This window comes from Lampetra planeri, chromosome 44, assembly GCF_965212315.1.
Source record: "Lampetra planeri chromosome 44, kcLamPlan1.2.h2, whole genome shotgun sequence".
Taxonomy (NCBI): domain Eukaryota; kingdom Metazoa; phylum Chordata; class Hyperoartia; order Petromyzontiformes; family Petromyzontidae; genus Lampetra; species Lampetra planeri.
In genome coordinates this window covers 1,940,229-1,964,609 of record NC_136150.1, presented here as the reverse complement: position 1 = coordinate 1,964,609, position 24,381 = coordinate 1,940,229, and the positions used below count along the sequence as shown (strand labels likewise).

The window sequence follows — 24,381 nt, the reverse complement described above, 5'->3', positions numbered from 1 at the left end:
AACACACAATCCCGGAGGGGGGGGTGTAAATATTATTGCATTTGATAAACATCTATAAATGATTTTACATAACTACGTATTATTTATTATAGTTATCAACTATTATCCTACAACGTGCAATGGTTTTAATGTAGCCGTATATATAAGTGTGTATTCAAAAAATGTAAATTTACAAGTGTAAATGTTTCCCACCCCCCCCGTCCCCAGGGTTGAGTTGGTTTGTCCCGGCGTGACGACACCACCAGTGGCGGCCCAGGGCGCGCGCATTTGACTTGGTCGGTGCGGTTTTCGCGAACCTCCATCGCTCTCTCTGTCCGCGCGAAACACTCGGGCCACTGATAGAGACCGGGGCAAGACCAGGCACTCTGGATACCCCCCGTGCATTACGCCGCCGACGTCTGCGTCCTCCACGTTGCAACGCGAATCAAAGTAAGGAGACTTTGAGAAAGGAGAACGCGCAAGCCTTCTTGTGAGTTAAGCCTGCGGCCTACGCGAAACAGGCTTCAGGGTTTCTCTCGCCCCGTTGGGAAACGTGAATTCGGTTTAACGTAACCCACTCGTCTCCCCTTGTACTCGCAACGAGCCCTGCCTTTCATACGCATGGCTTTATTTTGGTGATTTCGACAAGTTTTTTGGTTGTACTGTACTTAAAATCCACAGCAAGAACAATGGGATTTCACATCTGATGATGATTGCTTGTGTTGCAGTCGAAACGTCGTGAGAATTTTTTTAGTTTTATATATTTTTTATTTTATTGTTTCCCTTCTACGTGACTTTACCGAAAGAACCAAGAATATGAATCCCTGCAGTCACAAAAGCTTTAAATCAAAACATTACACTTATTTTAATGACATATGTGATCATATTGGGGGATATAATGTCCCTGTTTTAGTCGTGGGTCCTGTGAATTTTGTCAAATTTTTAAGGTGATCTTTACAAGCAACGTTCACCTCCCAAACTTGTCATGTCCTATTATTAATCTACTGCTCGATAAGGCCATTCCCCTGCTGATGCTTCCTTCACTGATCTATAAGCAGGTGCAATCCATCTCCCACATTCCCTCTTATTTTATTTCTCCATTTGTTTTTCCCTGTCCCTAGCGGATCACCATTATGTCACCATATTCTTAGGTTTTTTCGGTAAAGTCACGTAGGTAAAACATCAAAATTAATGAAAATAAAATAAAAATCACGACGTTTCGGAGGCAACGCAAGTCTCCGTCATCAGGTGGGACCGTCACAGCCAGATATCTGGCTGTGACGGTGTTGCCTCCGAAACGTCGTGATTTTTATTTTATTTTCATTAATTTTGATGTTTTACCTACGTGACTTTACCGAAAAAACCTAAGAATATGATTCCTTGCAGTCACGAAAGCTTCAAATCTAGAATTATGTCACCAGTTTGGCTGTTTGTTGCCTTCTCATATAATGGATGGCCCTGCTAAGAGTTCAAAGGTCTTAAGTGTAATGTTTTTAATTTAGACTCTGTTGCTTAATGCAGTGTTTTACATCCGCAATGTAATTATGTTCAGGATGCATCAGTACATTATAAGGAATTTTATCGGTCATTGATTGTAGTGTATTAGTAAAACACTTAATGCAGGTGGCACTGTTGCAGAGTGCTTTGACTTGACTTCACGTGGTAATGATTGAAAATCTTGGTCAGGAGTTCACTGCCCATCATTTTTACACGGTCGATAAAATAACATACTGTATCGCTTTGTTGAGATGGTAGTGGTGGGTTTCCATTGGATCAACTGGCACCCCACTGTAGCAATGTGGAATTTTAATCACTGGCCTCATGACTGCCAGACGAAGCTTTGAATACAATGAAATGAATAAAATGTATATATCATGATGCCCTAACAAGAACAGTGCTTGCATATGAATGCCATAACATTATGGACTCTATTTTTAAAGTTTTATCACAACTTAATGTATTCCAGAAAATGGCAATGTTTCAACTTACAATTAAAATGCTGGTCACAGTGTGTGCAGTACAAAAATAAATTGACCATCTTCAAACACAAATGGTGTAAACAGATAAAACACATAACTTTTAAATGTCAATTTTTCACTTGCATAATGTCTGGCAAAATGTCTGGCATGTGAATATGCTTTTATTGAGATATAGTGGAACATTGAAACAAATATTAAATATCCTATTACATATACTAGTCCTTGTGCATATTAAGGCCAGGTGCAAATGCAATTTTTATGTTTTTGCATTGCAGTACTGTATTTTTGGGGGGATTTTCTTTTTAGAAAGATGTCCAATTTAAAATTTATACTGCACAGTAAAACCTCTAGTCGGTAAGTCAGTTTATTTCAGCTTAGACTCATTGTAATGTTCTGACCTGCCCCTACTGAACATCTGTAAAAAGAGCTTCATAGCTGATCGGATTCCTCCAGTATAAACAAACATGCGGATTTTGAATCTGCTGGAACTAAGAAGCAATCATTGGCGACAAATTAATCCTTAATTTGCATACACTGAAATGTTGGCTAAGCCGGGAAGGCTACCCTCCATGTTCTCTTATTTTTACATTTGTCTTAAATTTACAAATAAACTCTTCAACCCTATGAGGATAGCCTCTGATTTTTTATTTTAAGAAATGGTGTTTGACCTCCGCTTCATTGTGTCGTTGATGGTAAGTGGCTTGGATTAAACTGTAGAGCTAATGTGCTTTTAAGTGTTCTTAAACAGTAAACATTTAATTGTGCATATTTAGTCGTTTGTTTTTACCTCATTACTTGTTAATAAGATGTGTAAATGTAATTTAGCTGGAATAATTGCTCGTTATTATATGCAGTATTCTGGACACCCCACAGCTTTGAGAGGTTTCACTATAGTTAGGTTTAGTATCATTTCCAAATACCAAGCAAACTCTAGGCACGAAACAATTATGATTGTGTTCATCCAATGAGGGTAATCGTGTACATATGGACATATCCTTTGATTTCATGCTGTGTTCTCTCCTATTCTAGGCGTATAGTATAATTTCCACATTCAGCGCATGTGAACCACACTCTCGATAGGAACTACCATTATCCACCACCAACAATGTTATACTTATCATTGGACCTCCTTTGCCAGTACCAAAATATAATAATAGGGTTTTTCCCCTTTTTTATGGCAACAAAACTGAAACCTTTTTACAAGGATTCATGTCTGCATTAACCACAACACTTGCAGTCAAAATGCAAACAAAAAACATACTATGATAATATATGCATTCTTGAAACTGATTGGTCCACACCAAGGGCCAGCGTTGTTTGCATTTTGACCACAAGTATTGTGGTCAATGTAGACATGAATCCTTGTATAAAGGTTTCAGTTTTGTTGCCAGAAAAAAGGGGAAAAGCCCTATTATTATATTTTTGTACTGGCAAAGGAGGTCTAATGATGTAGATGCTCACCCCGAGCCCTCATTACTTTGATATTGCATTGTCTTTGAGCTGTACGCCTTTTAGCGTCCTCTGGTTGAGCACCAATTGGGTCGAGGCTCTAAAGAAAGCTGTCCCTTGGTGTGGACCAATTAGTTTCAAGGACAATGCAAATATTATCATAGTGTGGTTTTTTTTGCATTTTGAATGCAAGTATTGTTGTTAATGCAGACATGAATCCTTGTAAAAATGTTTCAGTTTTGTTGCCAGAAAAAAGGGGAAAAACCCTATTATTATAATGTTATACTCATTTTCTTTAAACCAGAGGGATTTTGGGTCGAGTTTGACCCATGGCTGCGATTATAACTGAGGCAGACACTAACCACAGCGCCATCAGTCCAAATAATGTATTATGTAAATGCAGTTATAAACATAATAACTTTCCCCACGGTACTTTAGATCTTCCTTGCAAATAACAACTCTTCCATAGGTGTCTTCACCCCGTAAAATAAAAGAGATGTATGAATTGATATGTACGAGTGAAATAATAATTTAGCAATATGCACAGTGATACTAACCAGCAGTATGTAAACCCTGTTTCTGGACATCTCCTAGGTCCATGCAACCTTGAAGGGTCGCTTGGTACTGTGTGTGTGTGTGAATATCAACAAAGGGGAGACGAAAGATGGCTGAGGTTGGTGCTGGACACATGTGCTGTTCTAGAATATCAACACATGCCAGAACAATTGACTAAATGAAGGATCTCTGTCTTTGTGTGTTTGTGTGCAGGCAAGGCATTGGAAAAGGAGCTGGGAGAGTAGTCACAATGCCCATCCGAGCTCAGTGTACCATCTGTTCTGACCTTTTTGATAACAAAAGCAACATATCAGCCATTCTTTGCGGACACACATTCCATGAAGAGTGGTATGTGCCTACATTACATTACAGCACTATTCAGGGTTCAAGATCTAAATACTTTGCATGTGTATGAAATAAAATCAAATGATCAGTTTTGCTGTTATGCTTCTCGCACAAAGGTTAGTTATTGTGTAATGTTAGTGTAAAACCGATTGAAGGGTATTCGCAGACAACAATTAACCTTTGGGTCCGTAGTTTTGCTCACTGGGAGAAATTGAGTAAGAATTTTAAAGAGCAACGAAGGTGGACAAAAGGTGCAGTATATAACGTTATATTATTCTGACTTGTTCTCCGCAATACTTCGCAAAATGGGCCTCAGGTGTAACATTGTTGTGTTTTATCTCACTTTTCACAGGAAATGAAAAATGCTCAATGTGGCTTTGGAGGCTCTTGGGGTTAACTTATGTCCATATCAGAGATACTGAACCAGCACTGCTGAGACTTGGGCTTTGAGTCCTGGGCTCCCAATGGAAATAAGTTTTTCATGCGTATTGAGTTGATGGGTCTCCACTTGGTCAACCACTGATTGCAGTGAAAAATAATGATTATCTTAGAGCATAACACCGAGGGATACATCTTATCTGGCTCAGTGGGGTGGGGTGTTTAGAGTGCTCGACTCAAAATTGGAAGCCTGCAAGTTAAAATCCCACGTGGGGTTTGACCCAAGCCCATCAGCTCTCCAGGGACCATAAATTAAATACTATTTTGTGGAAAGTCAACAGTGGTGCTATGGACAGAATGCACTTTGCCATACAAGTTCTGGCGAATTGCTCTGATGCTGGATGCAATTACCAGCGAAACGTCGTACTCAAAAACTGGTGGGCTAAAGTAGTGAACTATTTGTCTTTTGTCAACGTGACACTTTTTTGCTGATTGGCCGTGTCGGGTGGTGGAGGGTTACGACATTTATAAATAACGCGATCTAACCCAAAAACGTTTATTATGAAGTGTTGAATGTCTGTCGGTGCTTATGAATACTGCCCAGTTGAGCAAGGAGACACTGACTTGATTTAAAATGTATAATTAATGAACACTTTAATTGGCGAAAGGGTGTACATGTATGGCCTCGCCTATTTCCTTGTGTATGGATAATGCTTAATATATATATTTTTTACATACTGTTGAACTATAATAAAATTAAACTGTGAATTTAAAATCTAATTGCAAATATCATAGGACTTTGTGATGAAGACTCGTCACATCACGATGATTATAGCTTTTTTTGTCACCGTTAAAGTTTAATTTCATCTGTATCACACATTCTTGAGACAGCTGTTTTAGAACGCGAGACATTTTCATTCTTTGTCTGGGACTGGAGCCAAAAATCATCTGTTGGGCATAATTTAATGATTACATTAGGTTCTCTTAGAGGGGTTTTAGAGAAAATTGTGAGAGGTCATACTGCGCATGTACATTAGAATGGTGTAATAATGATAATAGTATCGCCCCCTTATAGAAATAGCCTTACACTGTTCACTTTCAGAAAAGGTCAGGAGTATAGCTATACCTAGACGTAAGACAATGGTTATTCTACATGCTTTTGCCGAGTGGCAACTGTTTCTGTATAAAGTGCAAGACGTATTAATAATATCTCGTCTAACACGTATCTCTCTTTTTTTTTCAAATAGCTTGACGCACTGGCTGCAGACTGCTGCCCGCAAAACATGTCCACAGTGCCGCATCAGCGTAAGTATTTCTCGCCTCTTCCAGATTTCTCCGCGTGAAAATATGTATTTACCCCGTGGCAGGTTACTCAACCAACACCTCCTGAGAGAGTTGGTAAAAAGCCCGAAGCTTGGAGGGGCATGGATTGGCCATCCTAGCTGAGATGCTTGCATTAATAGATTATAGTTTTTCGAGCCGTTTCGAAGTGGTAGGCTTCGTGCGGCTGCTGGCCCTTGGAAATTAAGTCAGGGGTCATAGCCGGTGCTACAGCATCCTCATTTTAAATACAGTACAGCAAGTCCTCGCTTAACAAAATGGGGCTGCTGCATGAACCGTATTTGCATTAAGCGAGAGTCATTTTCTCGAAAGGAATGAGCGAGGGTGAGTAGGGGACGCCATGTATCACAGCGCTGACACCAGTGCAGTACCAGCTCCCAGCATCACCCAACGATGCTGCCACCCCCCCCACGCCGCTCAGAAAAGTAGTCCCTGACTCGCTAGACATCTGGCGTCATCACGGGCACGGTACACTTTAAGCGAAAACGTTCCATAAAAGAAAAAACGCTTTAAGGCGAAGACTCGTAGTGTCAGCGCGCGTTAAGCGAGGATTTACGGCACTAAAATAGTCACTCCATTCCTGGACTTGTACTGCAGCATTCTTTATTGTTCACCAATGCCAGAGTGATCTTCATCAATTATGATGTGTTTCAGGACACGTCCTAATTACTGAGGTCATGGTGGTGTTGATTGGAATCCGATTGTGAGTGCTGCAATCCGTGGCATGTGATTTCTACTGGCTCCTATCAAAACGCCATCTTTCAGCAGCCCTTAGGGCACCACCACGGCATACGTCAAGAACACAACAGCCCAACTGTCAGAATGCAGGCTGTAATTTCTGCTGTTAATAATGAAGAGGACAGTCAATTACGTGGTTTCTATGGTTATCCTGAACATCGTTTATTTGCGCTCGGAGCTCATCATACTTTTAGGCCGTCTAAAATGAGCACCATTTGGTAAGGCTGCATTAATGAGTACGGATTCAACAGTGGCTGTACTGTGCGGAAACTGATACCACAGCAATGTAGAATTCACACTTATGGCTCGGCGCTAAAAATTGAGTTGTGCGCCACTCATTGCTTGTTTGAACATGGATGTTTTTTATGTTGTATAAAATGCTTCCATAATGGTTGAACATTATGTAAAAAATATATTGATTCCCCCCACCCACTCCTCCGATTGTGCTGTAAGTGTCAAATGTTGAACAAAGCACTTTTTTTTCCCCCCATTAAGGATAACCCCCTCTGCAGACCTCCGAGAAACACATCTTGGCAGGGAACAGCTTCAGAATGAGACACCATGGGCGCCTGTCCCAGTGTATCTCAATGAATCGCGGTTACCTGCAGGCCCAGACCAAGGTCACAAATGTAACCGTGACATTATTTACTTGTGACGTTAACCAAGATGAAAACGCATCATTTTTTTTACCATCTTTTCTTACCAGCACATCATCAAATAAACATGAGCAGGTTGGATCGAAACCGTTGAATATCACACGTGGATCATTTTTATGGCTTTGCCCTCATCCAATACAGTATTATATATTATGGCCCCTTATCCAAAGCCTTGGGGGCACTGTTGTTACCCACCCACCCACCCACCAATCCCTGAGTTTTATTCTCTGTTGGCCCACAGGTGGGTGTAGTGTAATGAGGGCCTGACTGACGGTGCTCATTGGGGTGTTATTCCATGACTGAGCTCATCGCGATGGTGAGCAGTGGGTGAATCCTTGAACGTATACCAAATTATATCCTGTAGGAATCAGCGCTATCTGTGGGCTGTTGCGTCTCGCTGGATAGAAACATGCGGGCCTGATCACCTGTGCTATGTGCAAGATACAGCGAAAGCTTTTGAGTGTATTGTGGTGGCACACTCTTATAAACAGGTGCTTTGGAGGCACGGTAGGTGGATCATGAAGAGAACATCAAGCGCTGTGACACTTCAAACATTTTGTATTGTCAGACATTCTGTAGCGCAGTTCTCCTGAAAATGTTGCTTTCATTAAGGATTTCCAAGCTATATAAGTTATATTCTATTTACACAAGAATAATTTGTTGATTCTTGGAGAAATTCAGGTGTTTGAAGTTGAGCTCTGGGTCTAATTAGATGCTAGCTAAGCTGCCCGAAACTTCCAGCTGCCTTTCGTAATTTTTTTTTAAACAAAGTATTTGTTCATACTGCATTGACCGTGGTGCACGAGCACAAATATCCAACGACTCAACGCATTCATTATTAACACAGGCCTTAAACACATTCCTGTGGAGGGAGCTGGTAGGAACGTTGGGTTGCTCGGTCAATGGCCAGGATCAACGGCGGTGTGGTGTATTCCGCAAATATGGCCGACTGTGAGGGCGGGCACAAGCCAGCGTGAGTAGGTTAAACGTTGAGTTTTATAAGGGCACCACAGGGTGACCAGCCCCTCCTCACCCAGCCCCTCCCCACCCAGCCTTTCCCCACCCTCGCCTCCCCACCCAGCCCCTCCCCACCCAGCCCCTCCCCACCATCCCCTCTCCACCCAGCCCCACCCCTCCCATCCATTTTTGAATGCACGACGGACGGACACAATAATCCCCTGTGGGCTGGTGGAACTAGGTGATTCCTACCAGTAAAATAAAGAAATATATATAAACAGGTGACGTGTCAAGGCAATGGCCCTTCCGCTAATTAAAGAGGCCAGAGACAAGAATGACAGGTGCTGACAGGTGCTATCACATGCCCAAATCTGCTGGTGCTCTGACCAGCACTCAGTTGCAATGGTCAATTAAATCTGGGAGTTTAAATAATGACTGGGTTATTCATGCAGTGGGGAGCGTACCAGTGACCACTTATGAAAACCAGGTACAACTTGCGGACTAAAATCGAGTTTTTACTATGCCCATCAACACTAACTGGTCAATAAAACTGACACCAATTTAATGCGAAGTCAATAGCAGATGTCGTTCGGAGAGACTGGTCCCTGGTATTGTATTATGAAGTTTCCACAATCGGCTGCGAGGGGCCAAGACTGGAGGTGAGCATCACCCAGTGCTCATTTGAGCGGGTGAGATTTTCGACATGAGCTGAAATATCGTGAGATGGATTACAGCCACGCACGTGGCTGTAGGGACTGCCCTGTAAGGAAACAACGTGATGTGTCTCCATGGCGATCGTATCCATATAGATTTTTATGCTAAAATTAGCTCATCTCTTCACATGTGGTGATGTATTGAAAATCAATTTGCATGTTAATAAGCTTACCACTTAACGATCAACTGCTAAGAAGAATAACCTGAATCCTAACAAGCCTAGCCTTTATCCTTACCCGAGTATTAGAAGTAACACACCTAAAATGCACCCTTTTGCTATAATCTTAACACGCCTATAACTAACACGCTATCTCTAAGCAGGACGCTTATTTAACCTGACGTATAATAGCAACATAGGATTTCCCGTAGCTATTATTTTGAAACAGTCGTATGCTGTTTTAAGGTCCCCGAAACATCCACGGCTCATTCCAAGTGCTTCATTAACGACGTGAACGTTAACAATGTTCAGTACAACCCCACCTGCCTCCGAAACCACACGGGCTTTCATTTGCTTACTCTTTGGTTTTTTCGGTAAAGTCACGTAGGTAAAAAAGAAAATACAAATAAATTCAATCACGACGTTTCAGAGGCAACACAAGCTTCTGTCTTCAGGTGGCACCGTCACAACAAAATTACTGTATCAAGTGGAGAGAACTCTAAGAGACACGAGACTATATACAGATTGTATATATACATATATACAACCTGAAGACGGAAGCTTGTGTTGCCTCCGAAACGTCGTGATTTTTTTATTACCGAAAAAACCAAAGAGTGGACCCTTGCAGTCACGAAAACTTCAAATCTAGAATTTAATTTGCTTGTTTGTTCCATCGTTAAACACCTTCTCTGAAAGGCTTCATTAAATGATCTAACTCACCACTCTGATTCTGAACTGGAAAATTCACCTTATAGTTTATTGAGAATGAATACCAGAACAAATGCCATCATGCACATTCCCAAAATAATGCTTTATCTGCCAATCCAACCAGCTTTGATGCATAAACTGCAACTGGCAGGTGAACATTTGACCCCAGTCTCATGCAGATATCTTAAAATGCGACCTCATAATATACTGACCGCTCACTGACATTTGCTGACACTGCATCATGGGAGTGTCTGATTTATAGAAGCACATTTAGTGTTATTGTGGAGCATACATCAATAAGTGGACGGTGGAGAATGTCAATCTAATCGTGATCTGGATTTCAAAGTGTGTAACAGCTGTTCTCTCCAGGGTGTGCTGCGTTATCTTTTCTTATTTTTTTTTCAGTGCGCTCTTGTTTTATACATGTCCTCTGTACTTTTTTTTATTTCAGGGTACGTAGTCTGCTCTCATCTCGGCGTGTTGTGTTCTATCTTAGGAGTGCGGCTCTATGGTTTTGTCCTTTTGTGTGTTAAAGGGGCCACTCTCCCAAAAGGTCTGGCTGTTTTATATTTTTAAGCTTAGTGGCAATACAAGCATCGAAGGTGGCCAGTCTATGATTTGTTGTCGTCGGTGTGGTTTGTTATTTTTATTATTTGTCTTGGGTTTTGACACCTCCATGTTGCTTAAAATTGTGAATGAATGCTGTTTGCAAAATGTTCTTAAAAAAGTAATATTTAAAAATACTTTTTTTAAAACACGCTTTAATGAAATGTCCCGTAATGGCAGAACACCATGACTCCAGGAAGTGGCCCCGAAGCTTGCCATAACGTAAGGGACCGTGGTGATATACAGGCAACGTGAGTTGAGCGTGGACAATTAGACCCAAGCTAAAACATAACATAAAAAAGATTGCTTAAAAATAAATAAATAAACAAATACATATTTTTCTGATAGAATATAGTATTGTCATCTGCATGACATGTATACCAAGGTTGCAGTCGATACGACATTGGGAAGTGGGTTAAAATTGAGTTACAAGATTTGAGGATACGACAACAGACAGATTTGAGGATACAACAGACAGAGGTGAGTTAAGTAAAATCGTGTAAAATACAGGGGTCTTCCAGTGGTTATATGGCGGGCGTGTGTGGGAGTGTGGCCTGCGCGTGTGTATGTGGCAGAATGTTATTCCCTAGTTTCCTATCACATTACAGCAGTACTTGAAACAAAGGAATTGACCGTATGTCTTCATCAGGATTCTGAATAATCGTCTTGAGTACACAGTAGGGCATTCTTGCACTCATTGAGGACTTTGCTGGATAAATATTTGAAATCTGTCTCAATCGTCAGCCACTGTTTATCCGCTGCTGGATGAAAATGCCCCGAAGCCAGCGCCACAGTTCTCCGAGGCAACAAACCATCTGCCTCGTCCACCTGACCTGATCATCGTGGGTGCATGAGCGCAGCAGAGTGGAGGTTTATGAGTGGTAATTCACTAATGAAGCCCTCGGAGGGGTGGGGGGTAAGAGATGGAACTGTAATATATAATAGATATCTTATAATAATGTCAGATATTGGGAAAAATGTATATATTCAAATAATCAAAATCATCATTGGAACCTCCTTTGCCAGTAGCAAAATATGATAATTGTTTTTTTACCCTTTTATTTGGCAACAAAACTGACACCTTTTTTTGTGCGCCTCTTAGCGTCATCTGGTCCAACACCATGTGAGACTAGGCTATAAGAAAAGCTGTCTCGGGTGTGGACCAATCAATTTCAAGGACAGTGCATACTTTATCAGAGTTGTGTTTTTTGTTTGCATTCTGACCACAGGTATTGTGGTCAATGCAAACATGACTCCTTGTAAAAAAGGTGTCGGTTTTGTAGCCAGATAAAAGGGTAAAAAAACAATTATCAATCAAAATCATGTTTCGGATAGAGATGGAAGGTACGTTAAAAATACAATTGTGATATTAATGGGGAACCCTTACAAATATGTCACCTTAGCTGAAGATTCTGCCCATGTTTTGCGTGAAGTGTTTCACAACCGATATGTGCAATTCAGAGGTGTGAAGAGCAGTTAATTGTTGCAATCTTTGTTCTCTCCTTTGAATGTAAGCACCACGCTGGCTCTGCGTGCTAAACATAGGCACCTTTGTGTCTGTGTTGACCTGACCTCATGCCGGCTCTTGTGTGAGAGGTGCATTCTCAGCATTGTGCACATGAGGCACTCTGGGAATCAAAAAAGTTGAAAGAATGCAACAGTGGCATGTTTGGTCCCTTGTCAGGAAATGAATGTATCATCAATATTTCACTGGTCACAACTACACATTTTTCGCGTGGGTTTTCGTGCGGAAAAAAGTCTTTTGCCAGCCTGGTATATTGTTCCCGCTGTTGTGAACAAAAATTACAATGTCCCACTAAGTGTCGGGCACGGATCGTTATTTTTACATGACTGGGTAATTTTGCCCTGTGGTGCTGTGGTTATAATCTCCAACCTATACCTCATATCCTGATTGGGGATCAACTCGAGTCATCACCCCAACGTACAGTAAAACCTTGGATTGCGAGTAACTTGGTCTGCGAGTGTTTTGCAAGACGAGCAAATTTTTAAATAAATATTAATTTGATAAACGAGCGATGTCTTGCAATACGAGTACTGTAGTACGTACAGTATACGCTTTGTCTGCCGAGTGTCACGTGATCGCAACTGAGCCGATGGTTCTTCTCTCTCTCGCTGCGGGATTGTGGGTAATCGTCTCCCATGCTCGGTCTCAGTCGGCGTGCCTCATTCGTATAGTCAACATTCGAGCGAGCTTATACTGTTTACTGTAGGGTTGTGACCACGTGTGTGTGCGTAAAGCATTTTTTTTATTTTGTGTCCAAGTGTAGTGACTGTTCTTTAGTAATTGTACTGCAAGTGAAAGTCGTCCTACACAACAACCCTCCTCTCCTCTCTCTCGTCTCCATCACACCAGCCACGATTAAATGTAATTCATAAATTTGATTACTTTATATAAAATTTAAGTCATAAAAATATAAAAAGGTATTTTGTCTTAATAATTTTTATATGAATACAGTATTTTTTGGGTTGTGGAACGGATCATCTGAGTTTCCATGATTTCTTATGGGGAAATTCGCTTCGATATACGAGTGATTTGGATTACAAACACGTTTCCGGAACGAATTATGCTCGCAATCCAAGGTTTTACTGCATGGCGTTAAAATGAGCAGTGCCACTTTATGGTGAGTCAGTAGTGGTTGCCCGATGGAGGGAGCGGGCCCCCCCTCCCCACAATGAGTTTTACACTTCCACCACTGGTTTGGGATTTCCAGAACGGATGAGCACCACCAACACATTCTTATTGGAGCATGACAACCATTTTGAGTTGTTTTTCGTGTGAATGCCCCATGTGTTTATACGTTGCGCTGTGAGATGTCTACTGTCGTTCTGTGTTCACAGGTGAATGCCCAAAACATAATCAGCAAGCTTTTCTTTGATGTGGCTGACGAAAGTAGCTTCCTGCAGGATCCAGAAACACTGCAGGTAAAATCCTTCGAGTGGCTATTCATGTCCAGGCTTGTGTGACTTGAAGGTGTGAATGTGTCTTAATTAGTGAGACTGAACATACTTTTGCCCCGTCATTAACAATCGCTTAACAGCCGAGTAAAAATGTGGTTAAAATGATCAATTTATATTCGGAAGCAATGGTGTGGGTTAACATTCTAGTCCGTTTTTTTACTCAATATTCATTAATAATGAGTATATTTTTGTGGGAAGACAACAGCAGAGGCTGTGTTTTTTGTCCTTCGCCAGAGGAATGTGGAATTTCCACCATTGTTTTAGAGCAGCCAACTCCATGCTCATTTGAAAATTGATTTAAATAAAAATCCATTTGTTTTCAAGTAATCTTCGGATAGCTAGATTCCTAAACTGTAGTGTTAAAGCGTAGTGGTTTCTTGTCCTTACAGCGTTTAAGCCTGACAGAGACACCTTCAAAATTGAAATGCATGGATGTAATATTTTTGGTCATGCACCACATTTGCGGTAATGATACATGGTAAAGGACTTACAGGAAATGTCTTGAGAAAGATACATTGGGCCATATATCTATTTGAATGCATATTGCATCGTTATTTCTCTGTGTTTTTTTTACAAATATTAGTTTTGCGAGTGTAAACGGTGAGTGCAAGTATTGGTATTCAAGACCTGCATGTGAAAAACTACACATTAAATTAATTCCTTTTCAGAGAAATGCATTTGCATACATATATACCGGATATGCAATTTAAACAAAATAAGCTATTTAAATGTTATACATCTTACAACCATTGAAATGGCTTGTTACCGTTTTTTTGTAGCCTATCCCGTTTGCATTTATAGTGGCACTATATGCATGTTGGTGAGATCCAATTAAAAACGGAACAAAAGCTTCTTCATTTATCGTCTCGCGTTCGCATTCGAGGATTTGCACTTTGCAGATTAATTTTTGTTCGGCTGCAGCTGGGCCATGTTGTTTTAATCTTAAGTCTGGTGGGTGCTTGATAGGAATGTACAATACGATGCTCCTCAAATCCACATTCGCAGTTTATTGATAACCAAATAAGTATGTTCATACTTAGGAAAAGGATGGTGCTCTATCAATCTATATTAAATTAATGGAAATGTATGCATAACGTCAAACTAATCCAATCGTCTTCATATTCAAATGAGCCTTGGGCTCTGCTCATCCCTGTTGATGGCTCTGAGCCAGTGGTGTGAATTGCACTTTCCTTTGGCAGGGCCAATCTTTCCACAGGATAAACGTCATTCCAGCTGTGGATAAATCAGATGTAATATATTTCTATATTATGTTTTTATTTTTAACACAGTTGCTGAGCAGAGGTTCAGCGGAACCATAACACACCAAGTGGCCACAACCCACACCACTGCCTTAAGTTACAATAGATGAGATTTAACACGTTTCTTCAAACGAACGAGGTTTTTAATTAGAGCTTGTTGGGGTAAACAACTATGGGGGGAGAATTTCAGATTTGTCCCAAGTGCAATGGAGTAAAGGCATACAAGGGAAGTGTTGTGCCCTGCAATGTGGTGGCCGAACGCACTGTGGAAGAATCAGAATCTTTATTTATCCTGGAAAAATCCGATGAGCGATTCGGCTGTTCGATGTCCAGTATCTCGCAGTGAGATGAAACAGCCAGTCTTGTAGACCCCGAGTTATCTTAACTTGGGTGGAGCCATCGATGAGTAAAGTTTACAGGAATGGTAACCATTGTAGGAGCGCTAAAAGAGTAATGAGGCAACTGACCGCCGCTGGTAAGCGAGTGACTGGAATGAGCGACTGCCTACCATTAGAGGACGCGCTAAATGCGGCGAGAGCAGGAAAATACCGGATCCGGTACTCGGCAAACAATCTCAAGCAGGGCCAAAAATATGGTAGAGGGGCCTTCAGAAAACCTCTCGTGTGTGAAGCACTGGTGCTTGACCACGCGGCGTGTTCAGACACCGCTACCGAGGACACACCGGTGTATCGACCAGAATTGGCGATGGAACATATCATACAGGGATTTGTTTCAGTAGGGAATTCACTTTGCTGGCCAAGCCCCTACTTACAGAGCTTCATTTTTAGCCTGAACACCAGGCAATGCTCCAGGCAGTCTATCTCTCCCACAATTGTATTATTATGCTGATCCTATGTTCCCGTTAGGAGTCATTTTCAGTTGTAAAGGATGGATTCCACAATTTTAAATCGTCAGAACTTCCCAGCCCTCGCGAAAATTGCATGAACTTGAGCATGTATTTTAAAAGGTATTTTAATTTGAGAAAGTATGTTCAACCCAAATAATCATGCTTGGTTCAATTCCATTCGGGCTTACATAATGTAAAAATAACATACAGATTGTCACTCTGTATTAGCTTGACGGGTTCTTTTATCTTCTTGGTTCTTTCGGTAAAGTCACGTAGAAGGGAAATAATAAAATAATAAAATAAAACATTTTGAATTAATGTTTTCCAAAACGTTCTTGTCTGCTGGGCAGCATGCATTGCTTCCTGCCCACCAAGACGTGGCACCGAATAGCACGCATACATTTTTAAATAGCATATGCTTTACATAACAGTTAATACCCCCAATGCCATAAGCACATTTATCCTAATGATGCATTAACTCGTTGCCCTATACAGCTGATGTATGCCACTGGGAATAATTTATGTTTGACAAAAATGACAGAAGGAAAAAAAAGACTCGTGTGATGTCGCTCTTGACCATCTGGCTTCTGGACTGATAATCCCTGAAGCTTTAATCACATCTGGGGGCCGCTGTCGCAGAGGTAGCAACCGGGTACCCGATACCCGTACCCTACCCGATACCCGGCTACCCGTACCCGGCCAGGTACAGGTACGGGTACCCGTTTGCGACCCTGGTGCGGCCGGGTACGGGTACGGGTAAGGAATCAAAACCCGTTTGCGACCTCTGCGCTGTCGTCATGCTTGGCTCGCATTGTGAACGTTTGTGAGTTTTAATTACTTCTGCGGGAAGTAAAGTTTGTTTTTTGCCCTGTCTTCAAGCATTGCGAACTTTCCACCACACTGGCGATCAAGGCTGCCAACATCGCTAAGCAGTGTCCCCATGCTCTCTTGTTGAGCGGGGAGAAACTTTGACGTCTTTCACATTTAAGTCGATTCAGTTTGGATCTGATCGGTAATGAAGCGAGCACCAAATTAACATTATTGAGGTCGGCTCATACATGATTTAAGCCCTAATTTTAATGGTAAAAAAAAAACAATTTCTTAAAGATTACTTAACCAGCTTCACCATGTTGATATTTAGAAAATAAATGCATCAATTTATAGGAGCATTGGTGACGCACACGCACACACACGTGCATGCATATTTAATATTGCGACTGCTTTTTAGGGAATAAGTAATGATTTATTGCTTTTGAATTAAAAGATGGAGTAATTATGTGTTAATGTATGCTCTTTTAAACATATATAGAACAGTATATGCCATTGCTCTATATTTTGATCTTTCCTTTGACCCATTTTTAATCGATATACTTGTTTCGTTTTAGAATGAGTTGGACAAGAAGAATTTACAACTTGTGGTGAAAAGTGAGTCGGAGCAATTAATAAACGTGCAGGCACTGCATTATAGCTTTAGGCACATACGTATGATGTCACCCAATGCATTCGAGAAGGCAAGCTTCCAATGACTTGGATCACACCCTCCTCCTCACCTATGTGTGCTAGTTTTTTGTGTAACAGTCAGCAGCTGAGAATGTCATTGTAATCTTTTAATATTTGTATATAAGTCTAGCTCAGAAACCACCACCTACCTCTCTGCATCTATGCCACAAGCATGGCTATGCATTGACCTCAATGCATTATTAAACTCCGTTGAGCAACTGATACATTTTGAACGATTGACTCGCAGGCCTTCGGCGTAACATGAAAATGAGTAAACCCTGGAGGGCATGACCTTGAATTGAACAACTTGAGTTTTAAGTGGCACCATTATGTTTTTCTTTTTCTTTAATCATTGTTTCATATTCAATACCTGTTGAAATAGAATGTAAAATTGTAATACAATGTCATCAAATTCGTTTCACTGAAAGTCTTAGCAAGTAATCATCAATGGATGTGGCTGGTGATTGAAATTTAACTTCTGACCTTCTGAATGAGATTTGAATGCTCTGCCAGAGTGCTCCCCGACAGGATATACACATATATATGCATACACATACGCAAATAAAAGACTTGAATATAATATAACTAAACTTTAGTCAATGAGAATTGTCATATTTTACTTGACATTGTGTCAAGTTGACGATGATATTGACTTTTAAAAACATATTTCAAGCAAATCCAATTTTATATTTTACGTCACATGTTATTAACCCAATTTCACATTCTGTACATGGTGAGATTTTTTGATTTCAAAATTAATATTGTAAGGAAATTGCCTCCAGCAACGTGGGTGCCAGGAATCAATGCATTATTAAATGCTGTTGGATTCATTTCTAAAAACGCATGAAATATTCATCCACGTTCAGGGACTGCATGAAAGGCATTTTCAAAATCTAGTACATTAAGCTACATTACGGAAGGTGGGATGGACCATTAAATTCCAACATCTCCCATGCAAAGACATTCCACAAGGACATTGGTCCAGTGATGCGATTCAAAAATGGGAGATTTTCACACCGAGAAGTGTCTATGAACCCTTATTATTAGCGTCTGTTAAATCAGTGTCCTCATGATCAAACACGATTTGGTTGTTTGTATTTTTCGTTACTGATTCTGTGCAAGGGCTGGACATTCCACATGCCCATGGCATGTACAGTTCCTTACCCTGACCCACCATTGATATTCCACCAGTTTGTGTGCGACAGTTAAGAGAATATTTGTTCTCATTATTTGAAAGGATTGACCAACCAACAGGACAATATACTTGCCACATTCTCTATATTAGCTGTGAATGGTATCTTTAATAATTTATTTTTTCACATAATGAATGGAAACCTGCGAAAGCTTTATCTAATAGTTGTAGTCGTACTCGATTCAATGTTAGTCTTGGCAGTGGCGTACAAGCACAATGCTGCCAACTGACAGGAAAGTATAGTGTGCTAACCACGCTACATTTGAATTCCTGAATCGGGTGGTGGAGGGATTTAATGACGCACACTCGGCCAGATAATTCCATGAGCCAACCTAAAAATCGATGAATGAACAGCAAGGGGGAATTTGTTGACCAAAAGCAGCACCGTTGACTGCCGCGTCCTTTCAGTGAAGGAATTGACGGAGGTAAGGAAAGCGATGGGTATCCTGGAGCACTCCCTGGGGAACAAGTCCACAAGGTTGGAGGTGGTGAACAAGCAGCTGCAGGAGAGCCAAGACATCTGCGCAGCTCTCCAGGTACACCATCCTGTCGCCTGTCGCCAACTTGCTGGTCGCGAATCGCTTCCGGAAGTCTTCACGACTGCTGCATCTTTCGATTTAAAGCTGTCGTGACTGCAGGGATTCATCTTCTTGGTTCTTTTCGGTAAAGTCACGTAGAAGGGAAATAATAAAATAATAAAAATTAAACATAATAAAATAATTCTCACGACGTCTCGGCCACAACGCAAGCAGCCGTCCTCAGGTGGAGAACAGGTCTGTCGAGAAGACAGCGTCTGAATGAAACACCACCAGGCTTGGAGCGTATATTTAAGCTGGGTTGGAGGGGGAAGAGCGCCTTGCCAAAATAATTTGCATATTAAGAGGAATTTAGCATATTTATGGGAAATGCAGATATGGGATTAGTACTACTTGTGAAATGCGTAGGAGGTGGGCGGGGGGTTTCAAAGTCATTATGCCCGTGCATTATGCAGGATTAGCAGCATCAAAGGGAGGGGATAGGGGTAGCATTAATAAAGGGAAGGAAGGTTAATAGTATGTAGCTGCAGTAACTAAACCACCACGTAGAAAACTGAAGTATAAACTACATAGTATTATCAGTATACGAAATATACTCTCCAATAAGCTGAGCTACTAACAGTAAGTAATACATTACAATTCTATGTCGCAAAAAATATAATATGCTTCCAGCTAAACTTTTTTCTCTTACATCACACGGGTCTACCCCGTACTATATACTGCCATAGACAAACCCAACATTAAATGATATACTGCTGCATCGAGAAGGAGAGAGAAAGTCACCAGAGAGAGAGAGAATGGTGATGCGAGAAAGTGATGAGATAAAGTGATCATGAATGATTTAAGCTAAGTTAATTTGTAAGCTGTTATTTCATTTTGTAATATATATTTTTATTTACTTTATGTTTATTACTCTCTGGTTCTTTCGGTAACATTACGTAGATAGAAAAAATTATGAAAGAAAACACGATGTTTCGGTCGCAACACAATTTTCATGTATTTAATAGCTTATTTATGTTTTTATTTTAATCGGCCAATATTTTCCGCAACTTTGTTATGCACGAGCAGCTCCGGAACGTGTCCCTGTATTGCAATTGAACCCTGACTACAACACAGTGGCCCATTAATGGGAGCCTCGTGTAGGTGATCGCATAGAAATAGTGTTTCATGCTGTGCATATTTAAATATAAATATGATACACTTTGTTTAAACATGTTCGAGTTTTACGCACTATTTCTATTCATTGGGCCTCATTATTGTGTTTGCAGAAATGCGGTATCTCCCAACTGTTTTGAAACATGCACATTTTTCCACCGTTTTTTATTCCGCCAAGAAATGTGGAAATTTCCTCGAAGCCTACAAATAAGTCAAACACATTTCCTTGCAGGAATTTTTCATATTGCGATTCCAGCTTTGACAGTGGTACATAATTGTCTGTAAATTATGTCACAAGTTCTTTGCTATCTATATTCCAGTAGATAATGCACTTTGGTAAATACTTTTGAAATGACCAGGCAGCTGCTCGATGTGTCTGCACAACCCGGCAAGTAACATGCCCACTAATTTGCCGTTAAGTCGATAATTCATGTGGCTTCAATAGGACAGTCAACCCTACCTTGAGGGTTGCTTTCATAACTGTTAATCATTATTGGTCATTGCGAACATTGATGTGCATTATGCAGGAACAAATGAAGTTTTTTAACAAGCAGAATGCAGATGCCAAGGCAACCAAGGCTGAGCTTCAACGCCTTCGAACCAAGATGCAGAGTATGGAGAGGTATTGTACAATGGTGTCTTTTTTGTTGTAGAGCCACCGTTCATTCTTTTCAGTCTACACTCCTGAAGAGGTGGCCGGCTGGCTCAGTGGTCAGAGCATTGAGCTGGCACCGTTGAGATCCTCGGTTAGAATTTAGGCCTGTGATTAAAGCACCTCCCTCAAGTGTAGTTAGTTGGTTGTCAAGAGCCCCGGGTCACCTGTGACCGCACAATAATACCATCGCGTGACATTCGTCCTTGCACTTTGGCCAATTCTAACGCTGAGAATGAAAATTACTGGTTGGATTCTAATGCATAAATACAGGTAGTCCCCGACTTACGATGGAGATGCGTTACGACGACCCCATCGTAAGTCGAAAATGGCCTAGCCTCCCCAGGAGTTATAAAGAATGGTAATAATTTAGAAAAACATAGCAATTTACAGTACCGTACTGTATAAACTATATGCGTACAGTACATCCTGGCAGCGTCCCAACGTACAGTATCGTACCTCGTACGCTGCTGCGTTTGCCTGCCGCGCAAAATGTAAAATATGTTACAATTTTGTCATATCGCTATCGCCATCGTAAGATCGAAATATCGTAAGTCAGACCATCGTAAGTCGGGGACTACCTGTATGACTCTCCGTGGCAGAGCAGGCGGGAAAGTGTTGCCCCCTTTTGTGGAAAAGAGATCACTTAAAGAGATCTCAGTGGCAGCTTTGTGATGTTTGCTTCTGTGGGCTGTTCTGTAATGTGAAGGGATGCACCGTTATGCGAGATCTATACGTGGACTTGATCACTTGATATGACACAATCTCACGAGTGTAATACATTTGTGAGAAAAGGTTTAAAAGATAATAATAGCAAGTCTACGCTCACTGTGTGTGTGACGATGATTTGTTAACACGTGTGTCATTGCTGTGAATGAACGTTATTGTGGGAGTTTCACTCGATGGCATTTTGTGGGTGTTACTGTAGACTCGAGAGCTTTCTTAGTGCACAAGGAGATGAGGTGAAGGGCCTGGTAGGAGATGTTGGCACGGGTGCAGTTGCTGTGGAACATCTCTCGCTCTACTGCATTTCTATGAAAAGGTACCTGATGTCATCCTCACCGTCACCTTTGTTACTGTTATGATTCTTCTTGGTTCTTTCGGTAAAGTCACGTAGAAGGGAAGTAATAAAATAATAAAAATAACATAATTCTCACGACGTTTCGGCCACAATGCAAGCAGCCGTCCTCGGGTGAAGACCAGGTCTGTCGGGGAGACAGCGTCTGAATGAAACACCACCACGCTTGGAGCGTCTATTTAAGCTGGGTTGGAAGGGGGGAAGTGCACCTTGACAAAAAAATTTGCATATCAAGAGGAATTTAGCATATTTATGGGAAATGCAAGAATGTGATTAGTACTACTTGTGAAATGCGTAGGAGGTGGGCGGGGGGTTTTCAAAGTCATATTATGCCCGTGCATTATGCAGGATTAGCAGCATCAAAGGGAGGGGATAGGGGTAGCATTAATACTGGTAGGAACGAAGTGGACCAGACCACCAATAGATTAATGTGTCCGTCCGTCCGCGTCCGTCCGTCCGCGTCCATCCGTCCGTCCGTGTATCAACATCACCCCCTACTGCAAACACTTGGCATGACCCTGTCCGACAAGATGGCCGCCCGCTCCCCCTGCGATCTGTGAATTAAACAAGATGGCCGTCGCTTCCGGCGCATCACGGCAAAACTTTAAACTTCGCTTCAAAATTACTTCACTGAAACGCAGCACGTTTATTTAAAAAAAATACTTTACTGAAACGCAGCACGTTTTTTTAACACAGAGACAAGAAACATTTATTAACACAGAGACGAGATACATTTAATCGCCTTATTTGTGCACGAAAATCACGGCGCGAGGCCTAGTGCGGCAGGCTTCGCGAGGCCTATTGCGGCAGGCTTATTAACACAGAGATGAAACGCAGCACGTTTATTTAAAAAAAAAATTACTTTACTGAAACGCAGCACGTTTTTTAACACAGAGACAAGAAACATTTATTAACACAGAGACGAGATACATTTAATCGCCTTATTTGTGCACGAAAAGCACGGCGCGAGGCCTAGTGCGGCAGGCTTCGCGAGGCCTAGTGCGGCAGGCTTCGCGAGGCCTAGTGCAGAAGGTGGTGGTGGGGGGTGGTGGGGTGGTGGTGGTGGGGGGTGGTGGTGAGGGGTGGTGGTGGGGGGTGGTGGTGGGGGGTGGTGAGGGCTGGTGGGAGGGGTGGTGTTGAGGGTGGTGTTGGGGGGTGTTTAAATCTCACAGCGTTTCTTGTCAAAACAAACACTTTTAATTAACGTTACACTAGAATACAGTAATTTTTTCTTTAACTCCTCTATACCCGGTCGATATCCCTGTACCGGTACTAAGTATTATTCCTACCAGCCCACCCCGCAGGGTCCTGTTAAAGGAAAGGAATGTTAATAGTATGTAGCTGCAGTAACTAAACAACCACGTAAAAAACTAAAGTATAAACTACATAGTATCATCAGTATACTAAATATACTCTCAATAAGCTGAGCTACTATGATTATAAACACGACTGGACACACTGCTGCTTGGCACCAACTCCACTAAGATGGCAGTTTGGGGAGGGTTCAGTAGCTCGGATGTACGGTGCGAAAGAAGTTCAACATATATACAGCTCACATCAACCGTGATAATGGCCTCAAATCAGGCCATTATGAAAGCATATTTAGAAAGTAAAAAATATTAACTATTTCCTTGCTCAAACTAGCAATGGTGTGATGCTTGCCTTCATTGGCAGTCCTGAGGCATTTGTGAAAATTCAACATTTCCGTGGCCAGGATCAGTCCATGCAATGATTCCTTTTGATTTCTTACAAAGCGGTGCTCATCGTATCGACCAAGGCTGGATAATAGGCTGAACGGATCCCCTACAGGACTTTAAACTCATGACCTTCTGATTGTGATTCATGCTTTCTTACCACGTTGCCACTACTGCTAAAGTCACGTGTACATTACCGTGATGTCACCTTCACAAGGGCAGGTTATTGTGTGCTGGTGTCATTACCCAGTTTTATAAATGTTAAAATAACCTCTGTATTGAAAGTTGGAGAGAATTAATAATCGCGGTCCATTCATGTCACATTTGCCATCATAAGAAACCCCATTTCTTAGCCTGGATTTGGGTCTGGAGGGGGGAGATTCCTTTTGGCCACATTTTTCAAGGTGATCATTTCGCATTCACGTTATGAATGAATTGGCCCTTCCTAACAATATGGCACGTAGGCTAGTGTCTGCTGTTGTAAACGTGTATTCATTTCAATGGGTAATAGCTCACGTCTTATCTAAAAAGATGTTAAACTTTAAATACGCCTTTAAACAAGGCACATTATTGTCAGTGCACGTTGAGCACGTTCCTTTCAATATTTTGCACCATTTCACACGGGAAATAGCTTATCCCGACACGCATCGTTACCAGCTTGGCCCGGAAACCTTCCTCGGGAGGGATAGATACAGCAGTCTCCTGACCACAAGTACCTGAGTTCAAATCCCGGTCAGGGTTGACTTAGCCCTGACATCCCTTTGGGGTATAAGAAAATTAGCTTCACATGGTGAGGTTGCTCTATTTTGAGAGAAGCCAGCTGCTGTTGGGGTAACGAAAGACTGATCTCTATGGAATACAAATTTAGAATATTCACGGTTTCGGATCGGACGGTGGATGTATGCACTGCCCATTGATAAAAACAGG

At 41.5% G+C, this 24,381-nt stretch overlaps 1 protein-coding gene across 2 annotated transcripts in view; it reads left to right on the top strand.

Moving 5' to 3' along the window:
• Positions 1-239: 239 nt before the first annotated feature.
• The window catches only part of TRAIP (TRAF interacting protein), a 49,642-nt gene continuing 25,500 nt past the window's right edge, over positions 240-24,381 (top strand). The window contains exons 1-8 of one of the 2 annotated variants that reach the window (XM_078614350.1): positions 240-429; positions 4,176-4,310; positions 5,933-5,990; positions 13,422-13,505; positions 17,033-17,072; positions 18,748-18,875; positions 20,558-20,652; positions 21,611-21,724. In XM_078614350.1, coding sequence (XP_078470476.1) covers positions 4,213-4,310; positions 5,933-5,990; positions 13,422-13,505; positions 17,033-17,072; positions 18,748-18,875; positions 20,558-20,652; positions 21,611-21,724 — 617 coding nt within the window. In that variant the 5' untranslated portion in view covers positions 240-429; positions 4,176-4,212. Of the gene's footprint in view, positions 470-4,175; positions 4,311-5,932; positions 5,991-13,421; positions 13,506-17,032; positions 17,073-18,747; positions 18,876-20,557; positions 20,653-21,610; positions 21,725-24,381 lie in introns of both variants that reach the window. The other variant, XM_078614351.1, reaches the window with a different exon arrangement.